An 11397-nucleotide genomic window follows, 5' to 3' on the forward strand; every position below is an offset into this window, starting at 1 on the left:
CACACACACACACACACACACACACACACACACACACACACACACACATTACATATAATATGTATTACTATGTGTATATGTATGCACATAGACATATTTACACACATGTCTGTATGTATATACACATAGACACATATTTTTGTCTTACAGCAGCATGTAAATAACCACATATACATAATATACTATATATATATTATATGTACATAAAATATATTCTATATAATTGGTTAATCCTCTGCATTTTTATGAAATTAAAAACATGATTCTGCTTCACTAGACTGCCCAAGGGGCCTATGATACAAAAAGGTTTATACTGTTTCATGGCTTTGTATTAAATTAACTCTCTGAGGCCCATCAGAATATATATATGTATTAATTATATGTAGATATAGAATATAAACATGTATTTATATATAATAAACATATATAATCAATATATAAATATATAATATTATATAGATTATTTCTAAATTGCATATGTGTGTGTGGGTGTGTGTGGTTGTTTGCGTGGGCATGCTGTTTCTGCCATTAGACCACAAGCTCCTTGAGGGACTGTTTTTGCCTTTCTTTGTATCCCTGGTGCTTAGCATGTGTGTCTGGAGCATGGTAGAGGCTTCCTCAGTGCTGGTGGACTGGATTTGTAAGGTGGAAAGCTTCCCGTCCTGTTGTATTCTCCGCCCCTGAGGGGTACGTGTTGGCTGTGCCCCATTGGCCCTCTCATTATCTCTTCTTGCTTTCTAGCGTGGTGCCATGGAAGGCCAGACCCTCAACGTGTTCTATAACAGACTGGTCTTGATACCCAAGCTGGCACAGTACTTTCAGTACGTCTTAAATGCCGTTGGCTGTCTTCTCATCATCATCACTCTCATCCTCATCATCAAGAATCAGGTTAGTGCCGGCCCAGCTTGCGCTTCTTCTGACCTTCTTGGCCTCTTGGCCAGCTTCCGCCCTGGAGAGAGGGGGAAGGAGCGACCTAGAGCCCATTCTCGGCTGGTCCTTCCCAGGCTCTGGCCAGGTCCCTTCTGCGGAGGAAAGCTGCTTAGGCTGGCGGGCTCATCCCCACGCCATTCGGGGAGCCTTCTCTCACTCTTTCTTTGGGGCAGGGACAGGATGAGAAACTGACTTTGCTGCTTCTACTTTCCATGGCTCTCTTTAAGACTCCCTGCCTTTCTTCCTTCTGCTCCTTGCCCTTCGAACTTCCGTCTTCTCTGGATATCTCAGAGGCATTCCTGGCAGCGACTTGAAATGGGTTTCGCATACGGACATCTGGGCTTAGTCTAGGACAGGGATTCTTGACCTGGGGCCTGTGAACTTATTTAAAAAAAAAAAACAACAGTTTGATAACTGTATTTCAATAGAGTTGGTTTCCTTTGGATTCCTGTGGATTTTATTTGATCTATTTAAAAGCAGGATTCTGAGGAGGGGTCCATAGGCTTCACCAGACTGCCAAAGGGGGTTCGGGACACAAAGAAAGTTAAGAACCCCTGGTCTGGGTAGGGTCTTAGCAAATGTCCAAGATGCTGTCATGTTTTTTCCCATACCTGAAGTGAGCCGCCACCCCCATGAGAATCTCTAAAGCAAGGCTTCTCATGCAGAAAATAGTTTCTTTTCAGAGTCATACAGGCTTCCTGGGGCCTTCACAAACCAGAGTAGACAGAACACACTAGACTAAAAATTCAATTTGATGTTTGCTCTGTGCTCTGCTTTCCATCAAGGTGTGTACTCCTGCCAGCCGTCGAGGCAGATTACACCTCTCAGGAATTAGGGGAAGGGCTGGAAAGGAGTTGACTTGGACATCCTCTCCCCCTTCCTGCATGGAAGCAAGCAAACCATTCAGCTAAAGAAAAGCTCAGGACAGTACAACCAAGTGGGTGAAGAATGGGGTGGGGGCTTGTGGGGCAGGGAGGGGAAAGGGAGGCTAGTCTGAATTAATGAAAGATCTAAGTGCAGAAAACTTCCAAATGTAAAATTATGGGACCTTACCGTGTTTATTGAAATACACTTTTCAAACATTTTCAATTATGCATCGTAACCAAAAATCAGTTCTGGTAGAATGTAAGCTCCCTGAGGGAAGGGATTGTTGGTGGCTAGTTTTTTTTTTTCCCATTGGTATCCTCCCCCATGTCCAACATAGTGCCTGACCAATAGTAGATACTTAAAAAATGTTTGTTGAATTGAATTACTAGGCAACATTTTATTCCATTGAATTAGTAGGTGCTCAATGAACAACAATAACAATTTACTTAAATAGGGCAGCTGGGTGGTTCAGTGGACAAAACGCTGGACCTAGAGTCGGGAAGAACTGAGTTCAAATCCAGACTCAGTCACTTCCTAGCTTGTGTGACCCTGGGCAAGTCACTTCACCCTGTTTGCCTCAGTTTCCTCGTCTGTAAAAAGAACTGGAGAAGGAAATGGCAAACCACTCCAGTATCTCTGCCAAGAAAACCCCAAATGGGGTCCTGAAGAGTCAGACATGACTGAAAAAAACTAGTGAACCACAGTAACAGCAGTTCAGTTCAACCCCTATCTATTGAGGACCTGCTAATTCAGTTGGATGAATAAAATGTTACCCAGTTATTCAATTCAAACATTTATTAAGTGACTGCTGTGTGCTGGCACTGGGGATGCCAAGACAAAGAAACAAAACCGTCCCTGCCCTCAAGAAGTTGACATTCTACTGGGAGGAAATAAGGCGATAAGTAGTTACAAAGCATCTAAAAAACAAATGAATAAGAAGAGGCCAGGCCTCAGAGTCAGGAAGACCTGAGTTCTAGTCTTCCTTCTTTCAGTTCAATTCAGTAAACATTTATTAAGCGCCTGCTGTGTGCCAGGTACTGTGCCAAGCGATGGCTACAAATAAGATAAAGACAGTTCTTGCCCTCAAGGAACTCACAGTCTAACAAGAGAAGATGACACATGAAAGGGAGCTGAAAGGGGTGGGGGCCCGGCGTGGGGGTGACAATGAGGACATCAGGGGCTAGCTTATTTGGTGGAGTTGAAACCAGAAAGAGCAGCAGATGCAGAGAGGAGGGGGCTGGAATTCCAATTTCTGCTTCTGTAAAGGAAGGCATTAGGAGGAGTCCTCCAACGCGTAACCCTGGATAGATCACTTAAAACTCTCAGGGCCTCAGTCAGATCTCTAAGGTTCTATGATACTGATCTATGTTAGGTAGGTGGCATTTCAGAATTTCCTTATACCGGTGAAATCACAGATCTCATTTTAAAAAAAAATCCTGACAATTGATGTAAAGTAATTTTCAGGAGGGGGCAGTATAGCAGCTAGGGGGTGGGTGGTACAGCAGGAATAGAGTGACTTTCCTTTAGTAAGAGGCAATGTGGTCTAACAGATAAACACTATGAGCATTAGCCCCAGCTCTGGTACTCAGCTCTGTGGGCTCGGGCCAATTCCTTTTTATCTGTAGGCCTCAGTTTCCCCCTTTGTAAGATGAGAGAATTGGACTAGAACCCTTCCATCACTAAGTCTCTTTATGGTAGGGCTCCTAGATAATCTATTTTTTTTCCCCATTCTCCTTGGCGTGGGGAAGTCATGACGAGTCATTTTGGAAGCCCGGGAAAGATGGGCCGATGCCCCCTTCTGAAAGATCTGGGAGTTCTTGAAAGAGCTCAGAGGTTGACTGGTACCTCATCTGGCCCAATACCCCATCTCACCTCAGGCTCTATGACGGAGAAATCTTTGTTTCAAGAATGAGTAAGCCTCCCTTCCTGGAGGGAGGGTGGGGTGGAGATGAGCTCCAAGGCACATTTTCTGGATCACTAGGAGTCTCTGCCTTTGTCTTATTCATTCTGGCCTCTGTGTTCCCCAGGCTGGGATAACTCTAAACCCCACTCCCACTGCCAAAAAACCAGGCTGAACACACCAGCAGATCTGAAACGTTAGGACAACTGAAACTTGTCTGTTACTTTGCTGAGCCCTTTTTTTTTGGGGGGGGGGTAGCTTATTTGGGGCAAAAAAGCCCTCGCTGGGGTCTCAGCTATGTCCCCTGCCCAGAATACCAAAGTTATGGAACCAGTAATTCAGAGGAAGAATTCTTAGTATCTTACACTCTCGGTTGCTTTCTGCTTACTTTATTCAAAATGTTGTCTGCAACCCCAGACTCTATCTTTTAAAATTAAACCCAAGTGTAGACACTTCTCCATATCCCCTCCCCCCTTCTGAAAAAAAATTGGGATTCATTTTTTTTCCTGGGGAGGGCAGGCATGGGGAAAGGAACCTTCTTGTCTTTGGCTTAGTTTAAGCCCTAGGAAAGAAATGAATAATCCTCTTTCTAAATAGTCTGAATTCCTGGCTAGAATAACTGAAATGACTTGGTTAGTGTGAACTCACCAAGGTCTGCCTTCAGCACAGTCAACTTGCATGTGCCCAGTTTTTAAACCTGTACTCGGCTATAATCTGTTGTCTTCATTATCTCAGGTCCTTTAGAAATAGAGTAGATTTATTCTATTTCTTTTTTTTTTTTTAAATGGAGACAGTGTATTAGAATGTAAGGAGAGTTAGATTTGGAATCTGAGAGTGTGGGTTCAGATCCTCGCTCATCTATCTGTGAGACCTTGAGCAAGTCCCTTCCCTGACTCAGTTTCCCCATCTGTAAAATGTGAGGGTTGGACCAGAGGACCTCTATAGTCCCCCAGGGAGCAATAGCACTGTGTTGGGCTCTTCTGAACATACTGAGAAGCTATCCCAGGCTTAATTAGGTGCTTAATAAAGGTTTATTGATTGATTAATCGATAATAGCATACTAAATTCTGTCGAAGTTAACATTGTCCCAGTAACCAGCCCTCTCCTTTCTGTCTGGTCTTTGTCAGTGCCAATTCTTCCTATCTTTTTCTCTTCCTCAGAACCACGGTCAGAGGAGGAGGCTTTCTGTCTTGCTTGCTTGCTGGCTAATGCAATAATTGAAACTTCCTAAGTGATTAATATGGGTGAGCTAGTCCACAGTGCTCACAGACCCTTGTGTGACTAACCCCACCTCTTGTCAAGAGTCATATCGATGTTTCTAACTTCCAGGTTTATTTTTCATTCGGTCACCGAAGGGCCGCACTGACTCACCTTGTTCCTCATGGACACTTGTTGTCTTCTCGGTGCACCTGGGGCTGTGGGTCTACTTTGGCCAATGATTCAAAAGTGAAAATAAGCTGTATCTTGCCCTGTGCAGTTTCCAGCATGGCCCAGCCTAGCTGAAGATGTATCTTTTCCTGAACACCCACACTAGCATTTTTTTTTGTGAATGATGGTGGGGTATTCCAGGCCTTGGAAGTCCACATTGACATCCAAGCTCAGAAGCATTAACACGTATCTTGCCAAAATTGGGGGTGGGGGGCAGCCTACCAATCTGTGGATTGTTGTCTGTCGGTCCATTTTTCCCCAGAAAGAATTCATCTTCCTATGATGAGCTAACGTCACAAAGTGCTTGATGTCTGGGCCACCAGTAGACCTATTAACTAACTCTGCCCACGGCTGTGTTCCGCGGAAATGTCTGATCACAGCTCTTAATTTGATTCCTTTCTAACATGCTGTTGGAAGCAAGATGATTAAGGTGTATCTTGGCCTTGCTGGAGCAACATTGGCCCAGTACATACGAATGCAAACGCCATACAACTTGAGACACCCCCACAGTTCAAGCCATTCTTAAAAAGTCACCCGTCCCATTTCATTTTATTCTATAAATTAAATTTTTTTTAAAGGCAATTAGGGTTAAGTGACTTGCCCAGGGTCACGTAGCTAGTGAGTGTCAAGTATTTGGTCTGAGGTTGGATTTGAATTCAGGTCCTTCTGACTTCAGGACGAGTGCTCTATTCACTACTCCACTTAGCTGCCCCAATTAAATTTTTTTAAAAAGTCACAAAAACACAAGCAACTACAAAAAAAGTCACCCATTCCCCAATGAGACCATTCCTAATGCAAGTGAATTCCCTTATACTCAGCTGTTCTGGGAGGAATCACACTAGAAATGGAGGGGTTTTTAGTGCCCTAGCATTGGAAGGGACCTTGGACAGCCTTCCGGTTCAACAGACATCCCCTCCCCCCACAGCCTCTTCAACAAGCCCAGCTTCTGCTTGAAAACCTCAAGAAAGGGGAAGCCTGCCCGTTCTACTTGGAGGCAGTACCAGTGGTAGAGTACTTTTCCTGACATGGAGCCTAAAATTGTCCCCTTATCAACTCCTAGATCTCCCCTCTGGGGCCAAAGGGAACAGCCTTAGTTCTCTTTCACATAACAGCCCTTCAGATAATTGAAAGAACCAGCACAACCTCCTTTCCATGAGACAGCCCTTCAGATACTTGAAGACAGCAATCCTGTCCCTCCACCCCCAAACCCCAAATCTTCTCCGGGCTAGAGATACCCAGTTCCTTCGTCCAATCCATAGAATGTGGACTTAAGGCACTTTGTCATCCTAGAACCTTTACCATTTACCCTTCACATTACATCCAGAGCCTGTACCCCAGTTTTAGTCCTTAGAGGGATCCTTTAAGACTGGCTTGAACTATGGTGGAATCATTTCTGATTATTGATTTCCATTCGTAAGAGAGATGGGGGGTGAGGTGCGGAAGATGAATCAGTTTTTGAATACGCCTTTGAAACAAATGAACTATGAAACCAATTTTTAAAAATCCCACCCCCAAATATAATACAAAAAGTCACCTTAATCAGTCAGCTGGCTTGAGCATTAACCTTCACATGGGGCTAATCGAGATTAAAAAGAAAATTAAGAATCATATTTAAAAAAACAAAACAAAACTGTTCATTCCCAACTGGAACTATAAATTAGCTTGGTTATCTTCTAGGGAACATTCTTTTTATTTTGGAGTAGTAATAAAAAGGTCTCAAAGAATTCAGAGGCCATTCAGTCCTATTCAGAATCCCTGATGACCCCTGCTCCTAATGGGACAGTGCTGCAGGAAGCCCGACTATAGGTGGGTAACCAGGTAAAATGACGTTTGTACACTGAGCATTTCACACACCATGGATCTTAGTGAAAATAATGATGATAATCATATTATAATTATATAAATTAATTTACATAACACTTTAAACCTCGTGAAAGGCTTTGCAAATATTGTCTCCTTTGATCCTCACAACAACTTTGAGAGGTGTAGGTGGTGTAATTCTCTCCATTTTACAGATGGGGAAACTGAGGCAGAGGTGGAAAGTGACTTATTCAGGGTTATGCAGCTAGGAAGTGCCTGAGGGAAAATTTGAACTGTCTTACTGACTCCAGGTCTCTCGCTCTATCTGCTTCGCCACCTAGCGATCTCTGGTCATCTCCAGCTTCCACTCCTTTTGGAGCACCTGGAGACTTTAAACATACGTCTGTTACTTTTAACAGACCAGCTGTTAAAATAGCCATTCTGGTGGCAAGGGGTATAGATGGAAAGAGTTTTGGCTTTGGAGTGAGAAGGATCTAAGTTCAGATCCAACACTTCCTATACCTGTGTGACTTTTTCAAGGTCATCCAGCTAGTGAGTAGACAAAGGCAAGATTTGAACCTAGGGCTTCTGACTCCAACCCCAGTGCTCTTTCTGCTGTCCCATACTTCCTCTATTTTTTTTTAAATGAAGTATCCGCTGAGAGTGCAACAGGTCTCAAAGTTGGGGAGGGGTGCAGAAATGATGATGTTGTTTGAGGTTTAATAGGAATCAAAGCTCTCATTTCTGTAGTTTTTTTTTTTTTAAGGTTTTCAAAGCACTTCCCATATATTATCATACTCTCATGACCACCCTGGGAGGTTGGGCGTGGAATTGTTACTATGCCCATTTTACAGAAGAGGCCACCGAGGCAAAGTGACTTTTGATTTCCCAGTTTGGGCTAACTTTAAAGCAGCAGACTTTTTTTTTTTTGTTTGTTTTTTCTCCCTCTGAATGTTTGTTCCTTGGTGTCCGAGACTGTTTACAAGCCACGGAGGCCAGGCCTATCTTTTGGCTTATGATTTAAAAGAATTTTTAAAAAAAATCTAAAGAGAGAGCAGGTACAGGTTTCTGAAATAAATAGCAGGCCCACTGATTAAGGATGAGATGAATGCTGTTGATCTTGACTCAGTGCTTTGGCAGGGGCCTCCCCTCTCCTGCCCCCACAAATTTGCTTAAATTACTTGGCAGGGACTAGAAGGTGAAAATGAAGTCATCAGGTTCTCATCTATGAAAGTGCCTTATTTAAATTGTATGTGGGAGGTGGGGAATGCGGCTGAGTTATAACCCACAGGCTGGGCTAAAGCTCCCTCTGTACCAGCCCCATGAAACAGAAGGCTTTCTTTTCCCCAGCTTATTCCACGTTGGGGGAAGTCATCTCCCTGGGGCCCCTCTGGCTTTAGACTTTGGGATTTGCATGGCACTACCTCTCTGTGTGCATGCTTTGGCTGGCACTGGCCCTCGAGAGGAGTGCAGAGGGGAAAGCTAGAGCCTGATGCCCATCTCCACCAACCCTGATTTGGCCTCCTAAGAGCCTGGTGGGTTCTCTGCTTAGCAGCCTCCTCCCTGGCCTAAGACAGATTCTGCCTCCGGTTTCTGAGGATGGAGAGAGAGGGGGGTGGAGGAGAAGGGCAGCAGAGAATTCTTTGTTCTTCTCCCCCCACCCCACTCCAGGTTAGCGATTAATCATTTTCTCTGTGACTTCCCGGGAGCTCCCTCCATAAACCCTAACCGTAGGATCATTGCCTTAGAAGGTAATGGGGTTTCCCCTCCAAGGGGTGGGGTTTTTAGGCTAAAATTGAGAGACAGAGAAGAGGGTGCTGCAGTATGATGGAGTGGCCAGAGTTCAGGATGTGGACTTGAGCTGAGTTCAAATTCTGCCTCTGAGACTAACTTCTCTGGGTCTTGGAAATCTGTATCTGGAAAACAAGTTGGGTGGGCTAGCATGCCTTTAATTCTTATTAGCATAATTATCCTGGCAGATTGAGAGCTAGAATGTTAGAAGTCATGGGGTCCCTAGATGTGGGAGAGACTGGCTCTGGGCTCCTAAGCCTGAATATTCCCTGTATACAGGAAGAGGGCCAGCTCCTCCTCCCTGCCCCCCCCCCACCCCCAAAAAGGGGAGGCTCCACAGAGGTTTCTGGGGGGGCCTCCTGGGAGCCTTTCAGGCATCAACTGTAAGAGAAGCCAGCCAGGTGCTGGCATATTTTTAGACTTGTGGGCCGGGGGGACGAGGGGAGGAGGGAGGGAGGGAGAGAGGGGAGGGGGGATTATTAGTGGCATCAGCTTAATTTAGTTTATTGAAGTCTACTCTCATGGGACTCAGAGCAGGCTTGCAGAGGGATTATTCAAATGTTTGTTTCTCCCTGCTGATGAGCAGGCATACTGGTTGGCCCTGCTTTCTACAAATATTAATTACCCTTTCTCTCCCTAGGCCTCCACCCCCAGCCCCAAATATGTGTTTGTTTATTGATTCAAGAGGCAGCATGCCTCCCCCTCCCCCCAACCATTGCTGAACTTGGCCAATGGGAGTACATGTGAATGGGGAGGGGGTTGACTATGCATTCCATGATGCTGAGTCTCCTGATACCCTTTGGCATCAGAGCCCTGGGTGTTCTGGGCATGAGGGCTTGAAGGCTCATTCCAGGGGCTTTAATTAACTTGCTTTCCCCTTGGCCAGATCTCTGATATACACTGAAAGGAGCTCAGGACCCACAGGGTTGAGGTGTAGGTCCCCAAGGGGTTAACCAGCTATGGTGGAGAGGGATCACACAAGATAAAGGGTGACATTTCTTGTACTATGATTATGCATTTTAGGACATCTCTTCAGCAGTGTCCAAACACCATCGCTAGATTTTCCCCCTGCCCACTAAACTCTGACGCCCTAAATAAAGCAGGAAGGATTTGTGATTCTGCCTTAAAATGTGTATGTTAGGGGGTGTGGCCACCTTAAATTTTGATAAAGACACATCCCCCCTCCTCCTTCACCTTGTGTGCTTGGCTATTACACACTCGATTTATTTCCTTTGCCTAATTTGGGAGGCACTTTCCCAAATTGGACCTTCCTGTGTATTAAGCTGTAGTGAGCCAGCCTTCCCTTACCCCCCTCCTCTTTCTGGATGGGGTCAACACCTGACCTTTCAGGGCTGAACATGGACCAGGATCTCTTGGGTACCAGTAGTATGATGGAATCCAAAATTTTCCTGATGGAAACATTCTCAGAATGGGGGGGGGAGGTGGGGGGGTGGGAATCTTCAGTTCAAACATGCATTAATTGTAAGAATTAATCACATGCATTATTTAGTGGCACCTCAAACCAGGGGTGAGCTGGGTGTAAGTGGGATTGTTAAATTTTCAGTGTGAGCACTTACACCTCAAAAATCCCCAAACATCGAAATTCAGGCCTTGTTTACTGGTTTTGTTGATTGTCTAGTCTTCAGAAAGAGTCAATAAATACCGATTACACATAAAAGCGCATGATGGGTTTGGGAGAGCTGGTTGTTAAACATTTACCATCATACCTCTGCCAGGATTTCTTAGGTTTCTGTTTCTCATTCACCTGAGAGGTATTCAGAGAGGAGAGCTAAGAGAGAGGTTCAGGGGGATGAGCATCTGCCAGACTGGCAAGGGATCTGAGCAGAAGGAAAATACCAGCTAGATAGAGACAGATACCTCTGGGTTTAGGAAGATGAGGCAGGAATCAGGTGAATGCTCCTTTTATTGAGGCAAGGTGAGGCAGGATAGTGCAGAAAGAGTCCTGGCTTTCGAATGGGGAGGCGGGGTCCCCATCCCATCTCTGCCACTAGACTGATGAAGAAACCTCAGGGAGATGGATTTCACTCATTTCCCCATCTGTAAAATAAGAGATCTATACAAAGTCAATCAATCAACACACACTTATTAGGCACTTGGTGTATACTAGGGAATGGGGACAAAAAGAAAGGCAAAAAATAGTCTCTGCTCTCCATGAACTTACTGTCCATTCTCATGGGGGAGACAGTATGTAATTGAATAGGCATGCTAGAGATAATTACAGTTCTGATTCTCTGGGTCACTCCAGAAAATAAACCATCCCCAAGGGGAGGTATGTGGGCCTTAGAACCCCCCAGAGGGAGGTGGGCTCCCTGTCAGGTGGAGTCATGCCAAGGTGGTAATGGGAAGGGGGCAGAGGGTGGTAGGGATGTGCCAGTGGAAAAGAAGTAACCCAGTCCATTCTCATCCACAGAGGACACCCAGTGCTGCTCTCCACGAAGGGCTGGGCCCCCAGTCAGACCAGCTCCCCAGCTCCCAGACTCCCCTCCTCCAGGACGACCCCCAGGATGGACAGCCTGCCAGCAGCAAGTCCTGAGTGACCTCCCATACCTGGCTGTGGCAGCCGTGTGCCCGCGATGTCACCTTTTTATATGTACAGCCATGGACACACGTTTAGTGTGTGTGTGTGTGTGTGTGTGTGTGAGTGTGAGAGAGAGACAGAG

The 11397-nt window shown here is 45.3% G+C and overlaps 1 protein-coding gene across 3 annotated transcripts; it reads left to right on the forward strand.

Annotated features, from left to right (window-relative positions):
- Positions 1–720: 720 nt before the first annotated feature.
- LOC114040378 (scavenger receptor class B member 1-like) lies at positions 721–11391 on the forward strand. 3 transcript variants are annotated; one of them, XR_003568778.1, is made up of 3 exons: positions 721–888; positions 6803–6943; positions 11148–11391. XR_003568778.1 is itself a non-coding variant. In XM_027858469.1 (2 exons), the coding sequence occupies exons 1-2, from the start codon at positions 751–753 to the stop codon at positions 11268–11270; spliced, it is 261 nt and encodes an 86-aa protein (XP_027714270.1). In that variant the 5' UTR covers positions 722–750; the 3' UTR covers positions 11271–11391. The 3 variants fall into 3 exon arrangements, 1 of the variants encoding a protein (XP_027714270.1); XR_003568777.1 differs by having other exon boundaries at positions 722–888; positions 6803–6931; XM_027858469.1 differs by lacking the exon at positions 6803–6943 and having other exon boundaries at positions 722–888.
- Positions 11392–11397: the final 6 nt, after the last annotated feature.

The sequence above is a fragment of the Vombatus ursinus genome, unplaced genomic scaffold (assembly GCF_900497805.2).
Source record: "Vombatus ursinus unplaced genomic scaffold, bare-nosed wombat genome assembly UNPS02013022.1, whole genome shotgun sequence".
NCBI lineage: Eukaryota > Metazoa > Chordata > Mammalia > Diprotodontia > Vombatidae > Vombatus > Vombatus ursinus.